At 40.7% G+C, this 25,350-nt stretch overlaps 1 protein-coding gene across 3 annotated transcripts; it reads right to left on the reverse strand.

Annotated features, from left to right (window-relative positions):
• BCO1 (beta-carotene oxygenase 1) lies at window positions 1–25,044 on the reverse strand. 3 transcript variants are annotated; one of them, XM_069965992.1, is made up of 12 exons: window positions 23,838–23,908; window positions 23,358–23,478; window positions 19,310–19,438; window positions 16,815–16,944; window positions 16,286–16,433; window positions 15,710–15,857; window positions 14,217–14,434; window positions 8,750–9,007; window positions 7,580–7,682; window positions 4,182–4,276; window positions 2,100–2,211; window positions 1–1,292 (listed from the first exon to the last, which is right to left on the reverse strand). In XM_069965992.1, the coding sequence occupies exons 3-12, from the start codon at window positions 19,368–19,370 to the stop codon at window positions 1,138–1,140; spliced, it is 1,428 nt and encodes a 475-aa protein (XP_069822093.1). In that variant the 5' UTR covers window positions 19,371–19,438; window positions 23,358–23,478; window positions 23,838–23,908; the 3' UTR covers window positions 1–1,137. The 3 variants fall into 3 exon arrangements, with proteins under 3 accessions (XP_069822093.1, XP_069822094.1, XP_069822092.1); XM_069965993.1 differs by lacking the exons at window positions 23,358–23,478; window positions 23,838–23,908 and adding an exon at window positions 24,970–25,044; XM_069965991.1 differs by lacking the exon at window positions 23,358–23,478 and having other exon boundaries at window positions 23,838–24,043.
• Between the last annotated feature and the right edge of the window lie 306 nt (window positions 25,045–25,350).

Here is a 25,350-nt window from a genome sequence, read left to right on the forward strand (position 1 = left end):
TCACAATTTACAATTGTATTTATTTAAAATACATTAATTAATACAATCCTTTATGTTAATTGTCACAGTATTTCTGCTCCCAAGACAAGTCGCATATACAATATAGAAAATTTATTATTCCCTATTAAGAAGCCACATTATGAGGGGATCTTATCTTTGCCAACGCAGGGTAAATGCAGGCCAAATGTACATAACTTTTCTGCTCTGTACTGATGCAAGGAATAATAATTATGCCTTATGTGTCTGGTTGCCAGACATGTCCTACATCTATTAGGATTCTTCAGAGAATATGTCACTTAGATTTTTTTTTAACTTAAAATCAGATACTGATCCATATTCATTTCACCTTCTAATATTTTTCACATTTTTTGTTTTATTTCCTTTACATGATTTTGAGGATAGCTGTATTTCCTAAGCTTTTATTGGCCTTTAGACATTAACCACATAGACCACTGGGCCTGTATCCTGGGGCTGACTGCCTGCTATGAGTTCTAGGTTCTGAATTTTCCAGATATTGCCTGTGTCCTATGCAGAGTCCAGGGTGCAGGAAGAGGAGAGCTGTAACCATGTATCCTGTCTTATCTCTATGTAGGTGTCAGCCTACACTGTAATCCTGCAAGTGATGATAATGAGGCGGAGACTGATGAAAAGTGATCTGTACAGGAAGTGCCAACTCTTTGAGTTGTATTGGCAAGAGTGAACATTTTAGAAAAAAATAAATTAGAAAAAAAAAGATGTATTACATAAAAACATGATTTAAGGTGTCCATACACATTAGATAAAAGAAGGTTAATGATTGAACAAATAATCATCTGATGAATGATCTTTTCATAGATGCAACCATACATATTTTAGACTAATTTGGCCTTTAAAGTTTTTCAAACTGAACAATTTTTCTGGGAATATTCTGAAATGTTCTTTAATTATTTTGGGAGTGTCCTGAGAATATTCTTTCCCAAAAGATCTTTCTTGAACAAATGATCTTTCACCCTATTGTCATAAAATTTTCAAAAATAGTCTATTATTGGTTGTCTAAAACAATTGTTTATTGTTAAGTTTCTGCCGACAATCGATTGCTTTGGCTAAGATTGTCTGCCTTAATCATCCACCATGTAGTACAACCCCTCAGATCATAGTTCATTTATTGTCAGGAATGAAGATTCCATGCAGGTCCAGATGAACATCTGCAGCAACACTGGCACGCCCAACTTCCTTGAAGGTCTTGGCATCCAAGATGAGTAAGAAAGGAGATTTCTTCGGGTCAGAGGATACAATGGAAGATAATATTAGTCCTGTGAAAATAACACACACATTTTAATTAATAAAGGGTACATGAGACCTATCACATCTACTGCAAAGAAAAAGTTGCTGTCCTTTTGCACAGTAACGCATTTCCCTTGCTGGAGGCAGCACAAAGTAGAGTCAGATACATGTGGTCTGATGTCAGAATAAACTGGCTATTTTTTTTTTAGCTATTAGAATACGTACTTGCAGTGTCTAGGGGTCATTGTAAAGCAACTGACATTAAAGTCGTCGTCGTCATCATCATCTCTGAGCTTAGGTTTCAGTGCGGTATGATGGGGGGAATGACTGGGAAATGATATAAACACAGATTGTACTGCCTCACTGTGAAATCCAGTGGTGAATCCAGCTACAGCCTGTCTTATATTTTTTTTCAGCTATAATCAATTAAATGAGGACCTTATATATACACAACAGTGAGAAATGGCTGCTGAGCTGGCTACATGAATTTTCTTTGGAGATTAGAGGCCCTTAGCTATAGAGCTATTGTGTTACTGCATCCATGTTTTTGCCACATCATCTATGACAAATTAAAGGGGTTGTCCAGCTCAGACCCCTTTTTTAGGAATCCCCTGGAAGGAGTGAGTCCAAATAATTACATACACTTACCTCCCTGGCTCCCACGCTGACCTTTGTAATTTGCTGCTCTGATTCCCGATGTGCATCTACTTCTGGGTTTTGAGATGTGACGTAGCAGCCCCACTCAGCCATTCAGTTTGCTGTCTGAGCAGGGCTGAGGGGACAACCCCTTTTAAGATTGAAGATAGATATAGCTTATGGAGGCCAAAGACACTTACCATCATCCTCTTCCTTGGCATCAGGTTGTGGCACAAACACAGGCTCTGCAGGCCAGCACATGTCATCAGTCCATGCTAACATTGTCTTTGTCACTGTGTCAAATTTCACTATCTATGCAGTAAAACACACAGAAAAATTAAATAAAGACATTTTAGCCATATCATAGCCTGCATCAAAAGAAGATAGGGTTAACACCAAGGCCAAAGGGGTTTGAGAAATCCAAGGCATTATACATTGCCTTGGAATCTAAGATGCTAAAAACAACCATCAGAGGTGTCATCCAAGGCCCCAAAACTGCATTCACTGTGGAAGCAGTAGAAAGAACTCACTTTTAGTTAAGGCGAGTCCCTCAGTAGGTCTGAGCCTTGCAAACTGACAGTGCCATATAAAGAATAGGCAAAGTAGTGTAAACATACATGGGGTGATGGTCATGCAGGTCGCTTTACTGAGAAATCCTACTTTTAGGGTGCCTTCACACACACCGGATCCGCAGCAAATTTGATGGTGCAGAAGATTTGATGCTGTGTTCAGTCATTCAGATCAAATCAGCTGCGGATCTGCTGCAATATGGTGTGTGTGAAGCTACCCTTAATGTCCCAACACCACTAGGGCAAGTTCCCAGGAGCTGCGAGTGGGCGGTGCCCAGAGGGGCGGCTCTTCCCTCAGGGGCGGCTCTAGGTTTTTGCAGGCCCTCTGACGACAGAGCCTCAGCAGGTCCCTCATCCATCCACTTTGCACTCATCATCAACACACTATGCACAATTACTTGAGACACCACTAACATACACAAATAGACATGATTGACACAGACACTGACTAAGATAGTAACACTTAGGGTGGTATTACACGAAGCGATTATCGTTCGAATAATCGTTCAATCGGTCGTATTTGAACGATTATCTTTAAGTGTAATAGTAGACAACGATTAAACGACGAACGATTGGTCGTTGGTCGTTTAATAGGTTTTGAATCTATTTTTATCGTTTGTCTTTTACACATCGTTCGCACATCGTTCGTTTGAATAAGATGTCGTTAGCCGTTCCCTGTTCATTCGCAAATTGAAAGGGGCGTGTTCTTGAATTTTGTTGCTCCAATATAACCGATAATCTTTCCGTGTAGTAAAACGAACGATTATTAGGCAACCGCTATTGCGATCGTTGGAGATCGTTAATCGTTAATTGAAAAAAATCGCTTCGTGTAATACCACCCTTACTGTCACAAAAAAATCAAAAATATACCATAGCACTCCTAAAGGTCTTTCCAGACTCAGGACATATATAAAAAAAGTCTCTCTATGGAATAGGATGAAACAAAGTTACCACTCCTGTAGCCCAGCAGGATGAAAGTCCATACAGCTGTGTGAAGGTAACAGCATCCAGACGTTGTAAAGTGCAAAAATAAAGTGCTTTATTCCCTCATGGCAGTAACATAGCAGCAACGTTTCGACCTGTAAGGTCTTTCTCAGCTTGAGAAAGACCTTACAGGTCGAAACGTTGCTGCTATGTTACTGCCATGAGGGAATAAAGCACTTTATTTTTGCACTTTACAACGTCTGGATGCTGTTACCTTCACACAGTTGTACTAACTGTCACAGACACTGAAAGACTGACACTGACAGACTGATACAAGACACTGATGGGCTGCTCTCCAAAATGTTAGGTTAAGGACCTTCAGTTCATGTGATCAGGTCCTTGACTCTTTTTTTTTTTTTTTTTTTCTTTATGCAGGTCCTGCTCCTGTTTCTTCTGATATTCAACCCACTCACCCTGCACTACAGTAAGCTGGCTGAACATTAGAACACTGGGCCCCTTGAGGTGCTATGGGCCCTGGCACTTGCCAGGGTAAGACCTGTGCTGACACCGGTCCTGGTCCCCCTTCTCAGGTCTAAATGGCTGCTCTGTTAGTCTCCTGATTGTCTCTTGACTGGCTGTTACTCATAACTGTGAGGCAATAGCTTGCAGATGTCCCTAATGAAAGTACCCCATCAACATGTACTTTTAAAATACAAACTAGAATGCATTCAGTAATCCACAAAATTAATGGCCTACAATAAATTGATGCTGAAAAACAAGAGGGTTTACCTTTGTAGGAATTGGCCTCCATTCAACATGTGAAGCATAAATATATCTGTACTTCTTGCTGTTGTAGTCATAGTTAATTCTAGGTAATTCAATTCCTGGAAATGTAACAGATATTTTATACATGTGTTGTATAGCAACACACATAGATGGTCATGATTAAAATAAGTGTTTATTGGCATTCAGAGATTTATCAGTAAAACTGTGTTTTATATGGCTTTTTCTCAGTGCAGCCAATCAGCAGGACAGAGTGATTATCTTCATATCTGTCGGCACTATTCTAACAAAAACTTATTGCTTTGGTTTCTGTGTACACAACCATATTTGAGCTTTGCAAAGTAAACCACACTGCTGATATCTTAAAGGGGTTGTCCAGCCTTAAAAAATTGTGCCTGCACTTCTTGGGTGGCATAAAAATGTGCGTGTGTTTGTGGGGGGACAAACAAAAACCTTTGCTCGCCTGCCCTGATCCCCTGCCATGTCCTGTCAGTGACCGGTCGCTTTTTTTTATTTTGACATGAATAAAGCTCCTACTCTTCCGCATTGACTAGTTGAGTGGGTGATTCCTGCTTTACAAATCGAAAGCAGGAAGCACTGCTCAGCCAGGATCAGGTACCATTGAGACGGTATGGTATGGTTTTGGGGTAGGTAAGTATATGTATGTTTGTTTGTCTGCCTGGACACAAATGCTTTAATAGACCAGAAATCCAATTGAATTTAACAACAAGGATGCTTTAGTTCTTAGCCTAGTGACCAGAATGAAAAATGAAGGTGTCACCTACATTTATTTTATTTGTTACAGCCAGGTACTGAAACATGTTCTTTTTTTTAAATCTATTTTCTCCCATTTCTTTTTTTTTTTTCTTAATTTTTAGTACATTATTATTGGGGCAACCATCTTACCTCCTATGACCATGGACCCAGTAGGCTGAAGCTGACCATATTTACTTCTGTGGGAGACATTCTTTGTGACCTGTGCAGAGATCATTGTGCAGAAAGGTGGGAGCTCTCATAATAATCTATTGTTAATGGACTGGTCCCATCTTATATATTTCTCGGTGTTACCTGTTTTCCTCTCTGTTATGATTAGGACAAGTTATTTTTTGTGGCGTCACCACCACAGACAATGTACAGCTTCTGGCCCCTATTCATAGATTATTTCCAGAACTGAAGCAGTGCCAATCAGCTGATTGGCAAGAGTGTCAGGCGTTGGCAACCAACTATCAGCCATTGATGGCCTATCCTATGCCCAAATCAATAGTTTTTGGCTGGAAATCCCCTTGAAAACTGCCTGCAAGATTTTATAATGCAAATAAAGTTTATAAATTGAAAAGTTAGAAATAACATCACCAAAAATTTCCTAACAGATGTGTTTAACACAAATCTTTAAAGAATAGGTAATAATTAATAATAATTAATAATAATTTTTATTTATATAGCGCCAACAGATTCCACAGCACTTTACAATTCTGGGGGTACATACATAGACAAAAAATAGACATTACAGATATATATTTATCCATACAAGAGGAGTGAGGTCCCTGCTCGCATGCATGAGCCTACACACTATCAGGAGGGGGTGCGAGACAAAAAGGCAGAGGGGCAAAGTGCATCATTGTTCTTATGGTCCGGCCATCTTTATAAATAAGGCATTGCAGGTAAGGGGGGGTGAACCTGTCACCAGCCAATGCACGCATGCACAGGTATAAGTGCTTAGGTTATTTTCTGATGGCACATTCTCTTTGAAGACTATCACAGCTGAATGGAGCTTGTGCCATTCTTATTATTGATCTACAGACTGACTGTTTTACCATTAGTTCCTGAGACACTTAAAAGGGTTGTCCGTGAATTTTTAAATAAACTACCATTGCAATGACTTTTGTGGGTGTTGCATATCCTATATGCACTTTAATTTTTAATGTAGAGTCATATGACCGCTCTGCCTGTTCTCTTTACTTCCTGTGATCTCACGCTCCCTGTGTCCCTGCCAGTGAGGGAACAGTGAGTCATCAGGTGGGTGGAGCATACATTCACATTGATTTACTCCACCCCTGTAGGAGGGGCTAATACCTGAGCCCAGTAGAAACTGCAGCAGTAAGAGCAGCATGACATGGAGGAGAGCAGGAGCTGATAGCTATGTTCTGGGTCACACAGAGGTTAGCCATGTTACTTTGTAGTGTTGGAGTCCTGGGATCACATGCCACCAAGAATAACAGCTGCATGGATGCATGGATTTTGTCACACACTTTAAAACATTGTGAGCCCCATTGGGGAGAGGGACCAATATGAGTGACTACAATCTCTGTACAGCACTGCAGAATAGGTTGGAGCTACATAAATAAAGTAGCAATATTGTTGTTATTGTACTATAAAGATATACAGTGGCTGGGTGATGTAATATGAAGAGAAGAGAGGCTACTTCACCTCATGTCAGTCACCATTATATCTATCTATTGCTGAGGTAAACTTGCAAAAAATCCTAACTCGGGGTTAAAGTGTCACTGTCATTACAAATTTCAAAGTCTAAATCAACAGGAGATGTGATATAAAGCAAGGGTTTTTTTTTAAGTTATCATGCTATACAACAAAGCTATGCTTATCTGAAATCCAGGTCCAGTCTCCTGAAGGCAGATTTTTAGTCTTGTGCTGGTTGGAAAACAGAGACTAAACACAGGAAGTCCCAGCCAGTACAGAGAGTCACGGCTCTACGTGTCCATTAATCACATGACTGCCTTCTCTCTGGGTGCAGATGACCTGGGAAACACTGGACTTCCTGTGTTTAGTCTCTTTGAAAAAAAAAAGTCTAAACACAGGAAGTGCTGTGTTTTCCATGATAACTAAAAAAAATAATAAATGTAAATTGCAAACTTTATATCACATCTACTGTTGATTTAGATTTTGAAAGTTATAACAGTGACACTTTAAGAAACGTGTATACCCAGCAATCTTTAGCAGTTCACATCCTCAAATGATTGCCATTCAGCGAGATCCGCGTTCATTTGCAGTGCCTTTGCATGGCACCATGCTCTATTGCTCTATTACATGGGGCAATATCTTCTTCATTTGGCAAATAATTACTCCTTGTAATGGGGCCTTGAAGGTAACTTCACATTTAGTTTCTTGAGGCGAAAATATGTCCGTATTTCAATAATTATGGTTGTAAATAGAGAATAATTATCTGTCAAAATTATCAAGATATGCCTATATTTTCGCCTCAAAATGTTGTGTGAACATAGCCTAATAGTTTACAGAGGATCAGATAAGGAACCGGATATTTTCTTGGGTGGCATCAGCAACATGAAAGGCCTGAAGAACACTTTAATCAGTACCATACACAAGAATCATTAGATCACTATTATTCATGTTTCAGCAAGAGGTGACTCTTATTCCCTGTTCCATACCTTCACATAAAATCTCTGGTTGGCAGTATATTTCACCATCTTTGTTTTTCACAGCTGTTGCTGTTGTGGGAATCTTTACTAGATTCACTCCCGCTTCTGCTTTCTATGGAATAATAAAATGTACTTTGAATCAGTTTTAAAAGGTATGGGGGAGGGGGGTTGTCATAACTTCTATACTTGGTGCACCCTTGGCTGTCCATGCAACATAAATAAACCTACAGCAGCTATGACCTAGCGTGGATTTACATAAAAAGTGTTGTAGGGCTCTGTTGTCTCCAATTAAGCCCACTGACTTTCTAAAGTGTACCTGTCATTCTAACTTTCAGAGTCTAAATCAACAGTATTTGTGATATAAATCAAGTTTGCAATATACATTCATTTTTTTTAACATGTAAAAAATATATAATAAATGTAAATTGCAAACTTTAATTCACATTTGCTGTTGGTTTAGGTTTTGAAAGTGACACTGACACTTTAAAGAATGAATAGTTGTGATTAGCTCAATTGGAACTTTTTGTGCAAAGCAAGAGCATCATGTAAACATCCTACTCTCAGGCTGAAACCAAAGTCCAACTATTCAATACCTGTTTGGCTAAAACTAAGATGGTCAGTTTTACAATAATGTCAGCTAAACATACTTTACATGTCAATTCTATGTAGTTAGAGAGAACAGAGCAAACTGTAGCATTCCACAGGCAAAAACAAACCCATCTCATACAGTGCTTTTACCTTTTAATAAATATAAAATATTAGGTTTATCTTATCCCTTAACATTTCGGATATTTGATTTTTTTAACAGGAGTTTCTCTCCTTCTAGTAAATACAGGAAGCCACACAAAAGTTTCTTGGCAGCATGCGTTACGTACCTGTCACCGTATAAACTTTTAAACAGCCTCACACTGATGCAGCTGCTGGTGGAAGTTGCTGTAGAATTGTGCTAAGCATTTGTGAGTTCTGTGTACTAGCCCTATTCTTCTCAATAGGGCTTGTATACACGGAATGTGCCAATGCTTAGGACGTTTTCACAGCAGCTCTACCATTGGCTGATGCGTCTGAACAGGGAGCTTTAAAGTGATATGATAAAACGGAAAATATGCTAAAAATTATTTTGGAATCACAGAAATTAATGACTGTAAGAATAAGTATTGCACATGAAAAATAGAAACTGACCTTGTTATTCTGTAGGGGGACAACAAACCGTTTGCAGGTTGGTATTGAGGTTACTGCACTATCCCGCGTTAAGTCTTTTCTTAAATTGGCCATATAAAACATTTCATATAAACTATTGTCCTTGTACGCAATAATGTCAAACACTATATGGTCGTCTTCTTCGTATGCATTAACATGATGGTAAAACACCAAAGCATCAGTGTAAAACTTCTCTGCAACTGGCTTTTTTGTCCTTTTATCAACGATGTGAAACCAAGTCTAAGGAGCATTGAACAAGAAGGAAATATTATTCTGAAATCACCAGCCAATACTCTTAATTCATGATCACTTTAACCCTTTGAGGACCAGGCCCAAAATGACCCAGTGGACCGCGCAAATTTTGATCTTAGTGTTTTCGTTTTTCCCTCCTCCCCTTCTAAGAGCTCTAGGAATAGTTGTACTGTGTAATGGCGTCATTCATTTTACCATAACATGTATGATGGAATTCCAAATATATTATTTATGAAGATATAAATAGGTGAAATCGTAAAAAAGAATGGAATATGGTAACGTTTGGGGGGTTCCTGTGTCTACGTAATGCACTATATGGTAACAGCGACATGATACAATTATTCTATAGGTCAGCCCGAACACAACCATATGCAGGTTACACAGATTCTCTAATGTTATATATATTTTTTTTAATTAAATTCTTTTTTTTGGCAATTAAATATTAATAAAATGGGCCTATTGTGACACTTATAATGGTTTTATTTTTTCACCTACGGGGCTGTATGGGGTGTCATTTTTTCCGCCATGATCTCTAGTTTTTATTAATACCATATTTGTGAAGATCGGACGTTTTGATCACTTTTTATAGATTTTTTTAAATATATAATGTAACATAAAATCGGTAATCCGCGCACTTTTTCCCTCTTTTCGTGTACGCCGTTCGCCGTTCGCAGTGACGCTTGTTATATTTTAATAGATTGGACAATTACGCACGCTACGGTATATTATATGTTTATCTATTTATTTATTTTTATATGTTTTATTTATATTATGGGAAAGGGGGGTGATTTCAACTTTTATAGGGGGAGGGGTTTTGGGGTAGTGTAATAGTGTTTTGAACTTTTTTTTTTTTTTACACATTTGAAGTCCCTTTGGGGGACTTTTACATCCAGTACTTGGATTTTTACACTGACCATTGCTATGCCATAGGCATAGCATTGATCAGTGTTATCGGCGATCTGCTCATTGAGCCTTCCTGTGCAGGCTCAGTGCAGCAGATCGCCGATCGGACCGCACGGAGGCAGGTAAGAGACCTCCGGCGGTCCGTTTCAACGATCAGGACCCCCGCAGTCACACTGCGGGGGTCCCGATCGGTAAGTGACAGGGGACTCCCCCTGTCACTCGCACTTAAACGCCGCGTCATTACCAGTGAGGTCCCGGCTGCTCACTGCAGCCGGCCCCCACCTGCTATGAAGCGCGCTCCGCTCCGGAGCACGCTTCATAGCCGGAGAAACACCCAGGACGTAGGGTTACGTCCAGGGTCGTCTGGGGACAGACTTCCATGACGTAACCCTACGTCCAGGGTCGTCTAGGGGTTAATGCAAAAGTGGGAATACATGCCCTGAAAACTGTTATGGCCTATATCTGTGTGGAGGTAGAGGGTGCAGTTATTACATCCCTCTTGGTCAGGGGGGGCAGAACAGTTTTTGTTATTTTTAGCCACTCTGATATTTATAACATCATTTGTGAACCATACAAAATTAACTTAAAAATTAGCCTATTATTGGTCATTTAACACTTTAAAGACCAAGCCCAAAATGACCCTGTGGTACGCGACAATTTTCATTTTTGCGTTTTTGTTTTTCCCTCCTCCCCTTCTAAGAGCTCCAGCACTTTCATTTTTCTATCTACAGGGCCATGAAAGGGCTTGTTTTTTTCAGGAATAGGTGTACATTGTAATGGCGCCTTTCATTCTACCATAACATGTATGATGAAACCCTAAATATCATTTATGAAAATATAAATTGGTGAAATTGGAAAAAAGAATATGATAACGTTTGGGGCGTTCCTGTGTCTATGTAATGCACTATATGGTAAAAGTGACATGGTACCATTATTCTATAGGTCAGTCCGAACACAACCATATGCAGGTTTAGGTTATTTCACACAGCGTAAAAGTACAACGGCAACAACGGCCGTACTTTGTACGCCTAGGAACACTGCATGCTCTTCTATAGGATCCCGGACGGAACGTATACACATAAGGGGAGATTTATCAACAAGGGATTTTTTTAGGTGTGGTCTATTTCTGCTTTGGCAAGAACAGACTGGTCTATTCTCATTGGCCCAGGTTCGCATCCTAGGTAATGAGCATTTTCTTCTCCCTTTCTTTCTCAGATTCCGGCATGCAGAGGATTACGGCGGATTTGTTTAGACTACGTCGATGACCAGCGGACTTTGATGTGCAATAAAATGGTCAACGAGGGGTGAGGGGGTGTTTTTATTTGAATAAAAAAAAAATTCTATGTGTGTTGTGTTTTCTTTCATTACTTTACAGGCTTAGTAGTGGAAGCTGTCTTATAGACGGAATCCATTACTAAGTCAGGGCTTAGTGTTAGCTGGTATAAAATGGCTAACACTAACCCCCCATTATTACCCCAGTACCCAATGCCACCAGGGGTACTGGGAAGAGCCGGGTGCCAGTGGTCCCGGAGCATCAAAATTGGCGCTCCCGGACTGGGTGGCAGCAGGCTGGTAATATTTAGGCTGGGGAGGGCCTAAACCAATGGCTCCTCCCACCCTGGTGTTACCAGGCTGCTGTTGCTTGGTTTTTAACCTGGCTGGTTATGGAAAGGGGGGGGGGGGGAATCCTATGCTTTTTTTTTTCAAATAAATAAATATATATATTTTTTTTAAACGCATAGGGTCCCCCCCCTATTTTCATAACCAGCCGAGTTAAAAATCAAGCAACAGCAGCCTGGTAACACCAGTGTGGGAAGAGCCATTGGTTTAGGCCCTCCCAAGCCTAAATATTACCAGCCTGCTGCCGCCCTGTCCGGGAGCGCCAATCTTGACGCACTGGGACCACTGGCACCCGGCTCTTCCCAGTACCCCTGGTGGCATTGGGTACTAGGGTAGTAATGGGGGGGTTAGTGTTAGCCATTTTATACCGGCTAACACTAGGCCCTGACTAAGGGTACTATTACACCAACAGATCTGACGAAAGATTATCTGCCAAAGATTTGAAGCCAAACCCAGGAGTGGATTTGAAAAGAGGAGAAATCCAGTCTTTCCTTTATGACCTGATCTCTGTTTATAGTCTGTTCCTTGTTTTGGCTTCAAATCTTTGGCAGATAATCTTTCGTCAGATCTGTTGGTGTAATAGTACCCTTAGTAATGGATTCCGTCTATCAGACAGCTTCCACTACTAAGTGTATATAGTAATGAAAGAAAACACAACACACCTAGAAATTTTTTTTTTTATTCAAATAAAAACACCCCCACACCCCTTGTTGACCATTTTATTTAACATTAAATTCCGCCGGTCATCGACGTAGTCCAAACGAATCTGCGGTAATCCTCTGCATGCCGGTATCTGGAAATAAAAAGAAAAAACACAAGCAAAAACAAACAACAAGTAAGGGGTCAACCCCCTGGGAGCCAGACTGTAACTTCTGTGCCGGGATTTTAAATTTCCAGACTGCTTTTGGGTGGGAAACCCTGTAGGCAGGGAATCCCCGCTTAATTAAGGGATTCTTTGCTCCTGTACTGCAAGGAGGGGTGCGATAAGCACCCCTCCTTACTGTACAGCCCCAGGGGGTTAGTAGTGATGCTGCTGCATCACTACTTAACCCTTTACACTCCGTCGACCGGGTGCACTGCACCCGACCCAGGGAGCAAACTCGCTCCACAGTATAGGTGGTGAAATAGACCACCTCTAGTGTGGAGTGAGGTTGCGACACGTGCGACATTTTGCGACATTTTCACTCCAAAAAAATGGTGTAAAATTATGATAAATCTCCCCCAATGTATACGCTCCAGTCAGGATCCCATACGGCGCCGCAAACAACTGAAATGTCATTTTTCTTCATTGCTTCATTGTGTGCTGTGAGGAGTTCTGATGCGGGCGCGGGCTGATGCCGGGATGATCTTTTCAGAGACCGTCCGCTCCGTGACCCAGCCAGGTCACAGAGCGGCCGGTCCTATACGCCGTGTGAACATGGCCTTGCACAGATTTTCTAATGTTAATTTTTTTTAATTTTTTTAATGAAATTCTTTTTTTTTTGCAATTATTTATTAATAAAATAGACCTATTGTGACTCTCATAACAGTTTTAGTTTTTCACCTACAGAGCTGTATGGGGCATCATTTTTTGCGCCATGATCTCTACTCTTTATTAATACCATATTTGTTTAGTTTGGACGTTTTGATCACTTTATATATATATATATATATATATATATATATATATATATAGTGTAACAAAAAATCGGTAACCCTGGCACTTTTTCCCCTCTTTTGGTATACGCCGTTCACCGTACGCAATGAAGATTGGTATATTTCAATAGATCTGACAATTACGCACGCTATGGTATATGAAATGTTTATTTATTTGTTTATTCTTGTATGTTTTATTTATATAATGGGATAGGGGGGTGATTTGAATCTTTATTGGGGGAGGGGCTTTGGGGCATTTTTAAATACATTTTTACCTTTTTTTTTTTTTTTTTACACATTTTTTTACACATTTACACATTTTTACATGCAATTATCAGATTGCATTTACTGATCACTGCTATGCCATAGGCATAGCATTGATCAGTGTAATAGGCCCTCTGCTAATTGAGCCTGCCTGTGGCAGACTCAAGCAACAGAGCGCCGATCGGACCGCACGGAGGAGGGTAAGGTACCTCCAGCGGTCCGATACAGCGATCGGGACACCAGCAGTCACACTACGCGGGTCCCGATAAGTAAGTGACAGGAGCTGCTCCTGTCAATTACACTTAAACGCCACGATCATTAGCAGCCTGTTATTAACGGTAAGGGCCGGGCTGCTTACTGCAACCGGCCCCCACCTGTTATGAAGCGCAATCCGGCCCGGAGTGCGCTTCATAGCCATGACGTACATGTACGTCTAAGGTCGTCTGGGGACAGACTATCATGACGTACATGTACTTCATGGGTCGTTTAGGGGTTAATGAATTCACCCTTATGGTGTTGGCTTAAACTGCTTTGGTTAAGCATGCAATGTTAGTGTACGATGTAGCATAATGTACCCTTTGGTTTTTTCAATGGTGGTTGTAATCTAATCCCAAAAGCACCTGTACCACTGAGACATACTGCACGATGGCACTTGCTGCATTATCATCCCCCATCACAAGCGGGGGCATGGATATACCCTGTATATTATTAAAATCATATATATTTTGTTTCTTAATAACCACAAAGTAAATCCTATAGGTAGATATGTGCTTACCTTCTCATCATTTTGGAAGGTGATGCATGAAGCCCAGTTAACTCCACGGAAATATGCAGTCGCCAACTTTACGATATCCAGCTTTAAAGGCTGTTCTATTAGGATGATGTAATTTTCTGTCATTCCAAAGCTGTGATAGTAACTAGGACTCAGAAGTTTATGTGCCGGAATAGAACAAAGTACCTCTGCACTTTTCAAGGGCGACTTCTTATCTTTATCTGTGAAAAGATAATCTTTCATTATCCATGTGAGGATGGTACAAAGAATCATTATATTAAGGGCTCCATATTATGGAGCTATAGTACTCTGTGTGCCACCATGTTGCCTCTGCACAGCATTGGGCTATGTTCACACTACGTAAAACTACGGCCGTTGTTGCCGATGGCCGTTGTTGCCGATCCTGCAGTTTATCTGCAATGTCTGGGTCAGGTTTATGATCGAACTTAACAACAACGATATAGGACTGACGTTTACCAGTGAAATCAATGATAAGTCCATATGTTTCCTGGACCTTAGAATAACTAAGAATGATCATGGTCTAGTGTCAACCCTATATCGGAAACCAACAGCAACGAACAACTTGCTACACTGGAGAAGCCATCACCCATTTACCCTGAAAAGCGGGATCCCGAAGGGTCAATATCTGAGAGTGAGGAGAAATTGTACCCGGGACAGTGATTTTCACGTCGAAGCGAAAGCTCTACAGAGGAGATTTCAGGACCGTGGCTATCCCCCCCATATTTTGAACCAGGCTTACAAAAATGCACTGCAAAAACCTAGATCTGACCTGATGATACCGGTTGAGAATAACATGAAGGATGACCTTATCAGACTGATAGGGACCTTTGATAACCAGACCCCAGAGATAAGACAGATTTTACATCGGTACTGGCCAATTCCGAGGTCTGACCCAGACATTGCAGATAAACTGCAGGATGACCCCAACATTACCTTTAGAAGGGGACGGAGTATCAGAGACCGCCTGGTCCACAGCCATTATAGTCGACCACAACAACATGGCACATGGCTGGACCGGAGAATACAGGGATGCTTCAAGTGCGGGAGATGCAGTGCTTGCAAATATATACGAAATACAAGATCATTTAAATCGGCAGTGACAGACACACAGTACACAATTCGAGACTTCATAAACTGTAGAACTAAGGGTCTTTATACATTTGGGCTAATCTATCCCCAATTATACCAGTCTATCAGAGGGTCAACACCCTAGATCTGTTGTGAAGTGCCGATTTGATATGTGTAGAACACTTGTTTTAATACATTTTTTACTTTTAATGCATATATAATAAAAGTTAGATTTTATATGTGATTCTGGGAAACTAAATATAATTTACACGTATTTGGACCGTGGTTATTGCACGCTCATACGAGGTGGTGCATCTGTGATTTCTATGTACAACATAGATTCACAATACATACAGCCATTAACCAAGGTCTTTGACTTGAGTAATTTTTCTTTTTTTAGGTCTTACCTGCCACTGTTGGTGGGACTTTAAAAATCATGTACTTTGTTTTTCCTTTGTCACCAATAGCTGTCCCCATATTTAAAGTGTTCCCTTCATTGTCATAATGCGGGTGAGAAGTTGCCAGGTTGACTGTGATATATTTCATATAATCAACCTGTAGAAAGATCGGATGTTTAAGAAGAGCTGCTTCCAGTTTAATGTTCTATGGGTGAATTTATCCTTTTTATTACAGCCTGGACAATTCTACCAAACTGGCATTAGATCACCCCCAAATATTAGGTTTCAATTCAGTAAAACTGTTTGAAAATAGGACATCATGCTAAAATGTCCCCAAGTGACCTCTTGAAAGTGGCCAAACTGTCAGAAATTTAATTTTAACTGGTACCCAAACAAGTCTTTGTTCCTGTTCTAAAACCCACACCACTTAATCACATTTCCCTCTACTAAACATTACAGCTCAACAGCACAATACCTTTTTTGTTTAATCAGAAACTGTACTTTGCATGTGATTTTTTGGGGGGAATCAGGCATGGACCTTATTTTAATGTTTTTATATATTTAGCAGGTCAGCTGTCCTCCTACCTTTTCTAGTGTGTCCAGCGACTGAGGATCAATCTTTCTGACAAAGTTGGTCTCAGATGAAGCATAGTAATCATCTCCAAACTTTATGATATTGATTAGGCAATTGTCAGTAAACTCAGGTACTACATGTGACAAATAAGTGAAGGCCCTGTAATAAAATTTTTAGCACATTAGAGACAAAAGCGGAATTTAGCATTGTTTATTTAAAGTGATTTTTTACACTGTTTTGCCAGTGGTATGCCATGTGCACCTGTCCCAAATTTATCAAAATGATGCACGCTTTTCATAAATAACTTAGATGTACATGTCAAAGCGTGGTTCAGGCCGAAGTGAGATTGCGCAAAAATGAACAACCCATTTGGTGCTGGAATCTGTCAACAGCGTGTTTGCTACATGGTATTTCCAGGACCCGAGTGAAGCAAGAATGGCAACGACTTTGGCATTTTTCAAGTTACTATGAGTGATACAGACAAAATTAATGCAAAAATAACTATATTACTACTAAGGGCAACATCAGACTGACACTTACTTGGAGAAGATGTTTTTGCAGGGATCTGGATAAGCCATTGTCCCAAATTCTGATACCACTATTCTGTTGGCCTCCATATTGGAGTTATAGGTGTCACTGCGAAGGTATTTACTTTTGTAGTACACTTCACCTGTCAATTAACCACAGATTTAGTTCATCTTATATTTATAATTATAGTTTAAAACCCTAAAGAGCAGAAGGAAATATTTATTGAATACTAAGCGCAGATACCTATGGTTTTCAGTGAATTGTATTTATGTAACACAATAGTGAACCTGCTGACACTGCAGTATGGCTGTGAGTGAAATCTCACATCTCAGCACATACACCTTGTTGCAGACACAATGAAACTTTTGAACCCATCTCTATACCCTCCCGATTACTCATTTACACCTCTACTTCTAGGACTTAGAGGCCCTATTACACTAAAAGATTATCAGCCTTACTTGGCCGATTACTGACTGTTCAGGACGATAATCTTTTAGTGTAAAAGTGTATGTTAAAAGGCATCGATCAGCCGATATGCATCATGTCAGCTGATTGTGGTCTTTCAACATGCTGAAAAATCACAATTATGTCAGCAACTGTTGCTTGTCGTTCCATGTCATAGGAGTGATGTCAGCAGACTGCCACTGACTTCAATCTAAGGATCTCAGGTGCCCCCTTGCGCTCCTCCCTCTTCTCTCAGCAAGAGGGGAGGGGGGAAGCGAGCGCTAAGGTGACTTGGCGCTCACTTCCTCCAGAAAATTGTGCTGTAGAATATGGCCTTTAGTCATATATAGTATAATGTATCACTGACTCCTATGGTCAGTGAGGCGACTTCCGCTTTGTGTGGAGGTCAAATTCTTCCCTTTTCTGTGCAAAAAGAGAAGAAACAACATAATTATAAGACTTTTCCCATTGTTAATACTTTGTTAGTCACAAGTTTTCTCTCCCCCAAGTCAGTTTGTGGTCTGCTCACACTGGGCTGGAAGGTTGGGTGGTGTCCACCCATACATACATAGCTGTACTGCTAGACATCATTTGCTGCTTTTACTATTATTCTTATTGTGGATAGAAGAATCTTATTAAGAAATTATTTAGAAAAAAATGTAAATAGGTATTAATATTTAAAGTACTACTAAAATATCCACAGGCTGGGCTCACTATAGGGGGAACATCTCTTTCTATAACTCCCACAAACCTCATTGGAGGAAGGCAGTGTAAATGCTTAAGATGGTACTATGCCTTTAAGGGTAGATGCACACGTACAGTGTTGCAGTTGATTTTCCGCTGCACTTTTGCAGCTAAATCTGTTGCGATACTCTATATAGCCAAGCAGGAGCCCGCACAGGCAATGTATTAGCTTGTTAAAACCCAGCAGCTGATGGGTTTAGCAGGCAGGATCTACATTCTTGGGGTACGTTCACACTGAGCAAATTCGGCAGAATTCCACAGCGTGTGAGGCCTCCCATAGACACACTGTTTGACACTGAGGCAGATGGGATTCCGCTGAATTTGCTCAGTGTGAACATACCCTTGCTGCGGAATAAAAATCTTTGAGAATGCAGAGCATAGGCCATAACAGTACAGAGTATTGCAGCGGATTTCGCTGCAAAATTGGCATTGTGAAATATACCCTGAAGGTATATTTTTTACTGATCAGAGACAAGTACTGAAACATGTTTTTTTTTCTTTTTAATATTTTCTGATTGTAATTTTTTTTCTTCACATTATTATGGGGACTGAATTATTTTCCCGGCATTTAGAGAAATGCTGTACTGGAAGCCCCATGGACCATAGGGCACAATTAGAGATGAGCGAACCAGCCAGATTTCTGGTTCGTATGAATCAGAAATCTCGGCGGCTGACTCCCGCTGCCTGCTCCCTCCGTGCAGCGGGTGGATACATTGTAAGGAACGCCTGGAAAACTGGGATACAGCCATTGGCATTGGCTGTATCCCAGTTTTCCAGGCGTATCTCACGATGTATCCACCCGCTGCACAGAGGGAGCAGGCAGAGGGAGTCAGCCGCCGAGATTTCTGATTCATACGAACCAGAAATCCGTCTGGTTCGCTCATCTCTAGGCACAATAGAGAGGACCTGCCCCATTCAGATAAATGAGAAAGGCTTCTGGGCATGCTCAGTGACCTTTATAAAGGTCATTCTGCAGGGAAGGAGGCAGAGTTTAAAGCAATAGCTAAGGTGAGTACCTCTGTTATCTATATATTTGTGTCACCTGCCACTGTAACTCTGTCTGTGTTGATAAGGTCGACCTATTTATTGTTACACAGAGCCATCCTCTTCATGTGACTTGGCCTAGTTCTAGTTTAGAATGCCCAAGGCAGGCTAGAAATGTTTGCCTTGCCCAGCCCCCACATTCTACATACATTGCGTATACCTTCTAATCTTGCTTGTTGGATAGTGTCATCATCACTTATATAAATAAAATGCAGGGAGCAATGAAAAATAACTAAGCAGAATTGCTACCCATGAATTCAGGATTGCATGTTTACCGTTTTTGAAAGTGTAGCTGTGCAGTAGAGAGAGGCCATCAAACCAGTGGTTATACGACATTTCACCAACACAGTGTATTCCAGGACCATTGCGTAGTAGAGTTCCCTGTAACCATTTTGGTATGGTTCCTGTATCATAGAAAGAAGCACTTAGCAAGCAAACAGAATTATACATCATTATCCATCAGGCTCTTTGGAAACCATGTCAGTGGTATCAGTTTACTGTATGTATCAGGAAATCTCCTGGTGCATACAGCAAATGTACCTATAATCACCTAATAGAGGCCAGAAAAATGTCATTTTGGCACTGTTCAAGTGGTTTCCTGAGGTTTTTAAATATATTTTTATTTCATTTTACAGTATTTAAACAAGGACAGAAAATGTAGTACAAAATCAATGGAAATAACAAAAGTACACAAATATAATCAAAACATATGATAGAGACAGCTACTTTATTTGATTCCAGATGACCAGATCAACAATTCGGAGTATCTATAGATATGGCAGCAATTATAGCATTTTAACACTATCCGATCCCTATTATGGCTCAAAGGTCCCTTAATGGTCCTTTAAAAAGACTAGAGCGAATGTTAAGTCCATATAACGCTGGATGGGCATTTCCCCCCACCCCTCATTTATTATACACGTATGGATGATTTTCCAATGTGTTCTTGGATTTGCGGATTATTTGTTCACCTCACCCAAGTGGGGAAGATGGACTTAGGGTCAGTTGTTAAGGTGTTTGTGTTTTTATGTTGGATGAAATAGGACAGACCTATTCCAGAGAACAGGATCCTGTAAAAAACTATACCACATGGTATACTCGTTTATAACACAAAGTGGCATAGGTGGTGAGACACAGTCCATATTGTCTTAGGTAACAATCAGACAACCAGCAAGTCCTATTAATTAGAAAAGAGTTTGTGCACACAACTCATTGGCCGATGTACGGCTGCCTCATCAACTGTACCACCCAGCAGGGACCGCATCTCTCCGTGTTGATATGAAGGTCAGGTTGGAGTTGAGCTTTGGAGGTACCCTCTAAGGGACCTATTAGGCTCCATTCACACGGAGCAGAACTGGCGGTATTCTCCTCCGCGGAATCCCGCCAGCCTCAGTGTCATAATGACAGTCTATGGGAGGCTCGCGCGCCTCCTCTCTTCGCGCTGAAGAATGGACATGTCCACTTTTGCTCCATGTGAATGGAGCCTTAGACAGCCCGATCGTAAACTGTCGCTCGTTTACTGAGCTATCTCACAGGCTGACTATTGGGCAGCAAGGGCTGCACAGACATCATTTTTTAAAATAATAAAGTATTAACTTATCTTACCATGTTCCCTGGTGTCCTCGGAGGCCATCCCCAGTGTCTGCAGCTCCGCCTTCTGTTCCAATCTCTGCACTGACAGGCCACACTTCTCAGCCAATCACTAACTGAGACAGGCTGCGGCCAGTGATTGGGTGAGCGGCCGGGCCTCTCAGTGCAGACATCGCGGAAGGCCTCCGAGGACACTGGAGAAGGCCTCCAAGGACACCAGGGAACTTGGTTAGGTGAGTTCATATTTTATTATTTTATACTACATTTATTAGCTGTCAGACACGCATCACTATTACATGTAGCGATGCGCACCTGAGGAATGATGATTTTAAGTCTGGACCTAATAAAACGATCGTTTCATCGGCTGATCGTTCTCTCGAGTGATAATCGGCTGAATCGGCCTAATACATCTCCCATCATGTCCTATTGGCAGGTCCCAGCAAGCAGCGGGGAGCACTGCATGCTGGGAAATGTAGTTTCCTGGCCAGCGCCATCTTGTATACATATATCGGTTTTTAGAAAAAAAAATTCTCGGGAACGGCAGCAGCTAGAAAGACGGGGATGGCTCAAAATACTCAGGAGGACTTGGTAAGTAAGACCAGCTAGGTTTGGGAGAATTTAATTTTTTTGGCTCTTGGGGGGGAATACCCTTTAAATGTGTTAAGCTGGAACACCAGACACAACCCTTAGCCAATAGTAGGAGACAGCTGCCATAATTTTATAATCTCATAAAACTTTTAGAACCACTGATATCCTCAAGTGTTTTAACATATGGCAGATACTTATTGAAGTGTATTGCATAGCAGTACAGTACACGGTAATCCCAAATAAATAAATTTATTGTAATTCATTGTTGCCATTACGTACTATATATATTAACCCACTGTAGCAAAATCGTTTTTCCAGTCTTTTAATTCACTGTATCCAAGCAGAGGGCAAGATAAGGTCATCAGTGAGACTATATATCTATCTATATATCAGCTGGTGCAATGACAAACCTGAGTTCATTCAGGGCATTTGTTCGAGTGTTTTTATTTTTAATGGGGGGTGAGGGGCTTTACGTATAAAATATTGCACCAGATGTTCCATCTTAACCAACTAACCTGTTTTGAAACGGCAAACAATTTCCAGGACTTTTTTTTAAATATACTACCTACATCTAATGAAACAGAAACTACATGTAGTTGATTTAGGTCATTTTTATGTGTTTAGATGTAGTGTCTGCAGTGCCTGCATTCTGTTCATGCTTCAGGAGATCCAGGATAAATAATGCTGTAGGAAAAGATAATTCTTCCAACATAGCATCCATGATTTTTAGTAAACAATACTGTATGTCAGCCTATGGGTCTCCTAAAAAAGCTCTTCAATTGGAAAACCATTCGCTGACCTAAAACTAATGTGTGGGAGCTGACAATTGGATTACTTCTGTAATCCCGGATTTCCATGTTATTGTTCTAAGACTAGGTTCACACACAGTAAAATAAAAGCTAGATACGACCATCATTTTAAGTGAAGATAAAACAATGTGTGAACAGATGAAGAAAAAAAACTATGTACTTTGCAAAAGCAGATGGTAAATAATGAGCATGTTCCTGAATATTCAAGCTCTGGGTAAAAAGAATACAGGGATATCATAATGTTTCATTTCTTCCACTATATGCTGTTCTGTGATTTTTTTTCTGTAAAAAATCGTATTGTGGTCATGTGCATCTTGAAACAGAGGTCACTGGATCCTAGAATACGTCATTCACTGAAATTATACAATAGCTTCGAAAAAGAAGAAACAGAAGTGTGATTCGGGATTGTTCTAGAAAAATAGTGTGACCATGATCTTTTAATTCTAGGTGTAATAGTGAAGGTAAATAATAAAGAACTGTCTGTCACTGGCAGGTGCATGCACTTGTATTGGCATACTATTGCATGTGTCTGGGGCACAGGTGATGCACACTATATTAAAGGTTACAGCCAAACAAACTTACCTAATGTGAACCTAGCCTACCTGTCACATTTCATCTGCTTCACCTCACTGAATTGTACAATCTCTTGATATTTTGCAATCCTGGTCACTACCAAAAGAAGTGTTTTATTGCTAAATATGTATGATGCTCCTATTGTGGTACCTATTGTGCCCTTATTACAGGATGCAGTAACTTATGTCTGGCAAATTTTAACATACAGGCCCTCAACAAATTAAAATGTTTTTTACCATAATGACAAGTAATCATATAGGTGATAGGTGTCTGATCAGTGGGGTACAGATCCTCACCAATCATGAGAACTTGACCAGCCAATGGTTCCAAATGCCCCTAGTTGAATGAGGGGATAGTCACCCATGATTCTATTCAAACTCTATGGACTGCTCCAAGTAGCTTAAGTGCTATAATTCCGGTCACATAAAGTTTGATACAAGTGGCATGACAAACTAAATGTACCCTCTCGTTACCTATCTAGGCCAACACTTTATATAAAAGTAAGTATACAGTGTATGGGGGCCTCCCAAGTCTCACCTTACAGATGGTGTTAGTTGAGATACGGGCCAGGCGTGATGGGTTTTTAATGCCCAACCCCTTTGTTCTCGGAGAGATGAGCCAGTGCCAGAACTGTCTGACAGCATTTTTGCCCTACCCTTTGCATAGACAACACGGAAATGTCATGGTGTGCCAAACGTTCTTGTGTATGGGAAGAAAAAAAGATAACCTTAAGGTATGAATACATTTTAGCTTCCGTCTCTAGCTTTATGGGGAGAGGGTATTAGGCTGCTGTCAAACTCCTATGGCAGCAGCATATCTCCCATGGGAACACAGGATTGGACATAGGGAAATCCAAAATGGTCAATCAGCTTTCACTTTAAACCCTTGTAACACCAATATGTATCCATTATGCTCGAGTTTCTATGGACCTGCTTTGTACAGTGACATTAATGATGTCATAGTCTCAGCTATAAATAATGCACATGTGTTAACATCCATAGCCCATACATATAGCCACTGCTCCTGAGATCTGAGCTGGGGGCCAAATCACAGTGGCATATATATGACGAATTAGTACAGAGTGCAATAAATAGAACTTATTAAAACTGAATAGCCCCAGTAAGTGATTGATCTGTCTCTTTAAATCCATAAGAAGAAATCTGCCTGGACTGCAATCATTACTTATTTTCATTTCTCATGCAGAAGCAATTCCTACAAGAAAGAGGAGTAATAGCCCCCTTACCTTGTACCTCTGCCTTTATCGGCTCTGGACATTCCTGACGATTTTTAGAGAAGATGACATCTACTACAGATTCTACTAGGTCATCTCTGTTCTCCATGGCTGGTCCTGGGTGTGTGGAAGATGAGAGCTCAGCTCTCCCAGTGCCTACCACTTGTTTTTCTCACAGCTTATTTATAGAGATGTCTTGAGCAAAGTACAGCCTGGCTGATGGTGTGTGTATATCTGCACAATAGCAGAACCCCCCCCCCCCCCCCCCCCCCCTTACACACACCCTCGCACGCTCTCCCTCCTCCTAGGACAGAATGAAGGAGCTTATCTCTGTTAAAGAGAAAAAGAAATTGCAAAAGTGCTAGCACACTAGTGGTTAGCCTGTGTATTGCCAGATACTTATACCACAAACATGTTTTTATATAATACAAATGTGTTAATGACACAGAAAAATGTTAGCAACTAATTCAAAGCAAAGCAGTTATATATTGTAAAAATAGGGGAGCAACATCTGCAGCCACATTGAGCTTCTTTGCTGCCTGTAGGTTCACAGGTCACTGATGATAAGGGAACAGAGGAGCAGTAAAGTGAGTGGTATAAAGGTCCATTGAATAAAGGTGCAATAATGGATTTGGTTACACAAGGTTCCATTGACGCATATAGGATCTGCAGCAGATTTAAAGGCACAGATTTGATGCTGCGGATATCAATGTAACTAAATGATGGACCACAGCATCAAATCTACTGCAGATTCTGTACACTAATGGACTCTTAAAATACATTTAAATGTTTTAAATTAAACCATAAAGTGAATAAATACACTATTAAAACTCAAAAAAATATAAACTTATAAGGAAATCTTCAATAAAATCATAAATATTACAGGATTTGTCTATGCAAAACATCCATAACTCCTTCAATAATCGTGTCAATAAGTGTCAAAGGGGCAAGGTTTGCTGTGCTCTAAGGCCACAAAGCCTTTATGCCCAAAATCCCCACCCACTCGTGCTTTCATCAACATGCAGGGCTCATCTGACAGCACTGAGCAGGGGCGTAACTAGGAATGGCAGGGCCACATAGCATACTTTTCATTTGGCCCACCCCCACCCCTGACTGACCACTAAGCTGTCAAGTACAGTCATACCTGCTTAATTGCAAGGGCTTGGAGGGCTTGCAGTTAAAGGATCTTGTTAAAGATCTTGTGAGCATGCCATTGATGGCACACATGTGGCAAAGACCTCTCTCCCAGCTGTCAATGCATCAGTGCAGATAAAAATATCAGGTGGAGGCTTGAGAACCTCACCACGTGTATGTGGGCAGACTGAAAGCTGGGAACAAGGTGCAGCAGTGTAAATAAGCAGTGCATACACAGGATATTAGCAGGGTATCAGCATTACATGTTGGTCAGTGCAAGAGGTTAAACATTTTGGGCACTGGAGCAGCACTTTCCTTGGGCACAGCAGATTCTAGGCCTCCCATCTTTGACACTTGCTTGAAACATAAGGCTCTCCACGGCATCTCCAGA

Source organism: Dendropsophus ebraccatus, chromosome 4 (genome assembly GCF_027789765.1).
Source record: "Dendropsophus ebraccatus isolate aDenEbr1 chromosome 4, aDenEbr1.pat, whole genome shotgun sequence".
In the NCBI taxonomy this organism is placed as follows: Eukaryota; Metazoa; Chordata; class Amphibia; order Anura; family Hylidae; genus Dendropsophus; species Dendropsophus ebraccatus.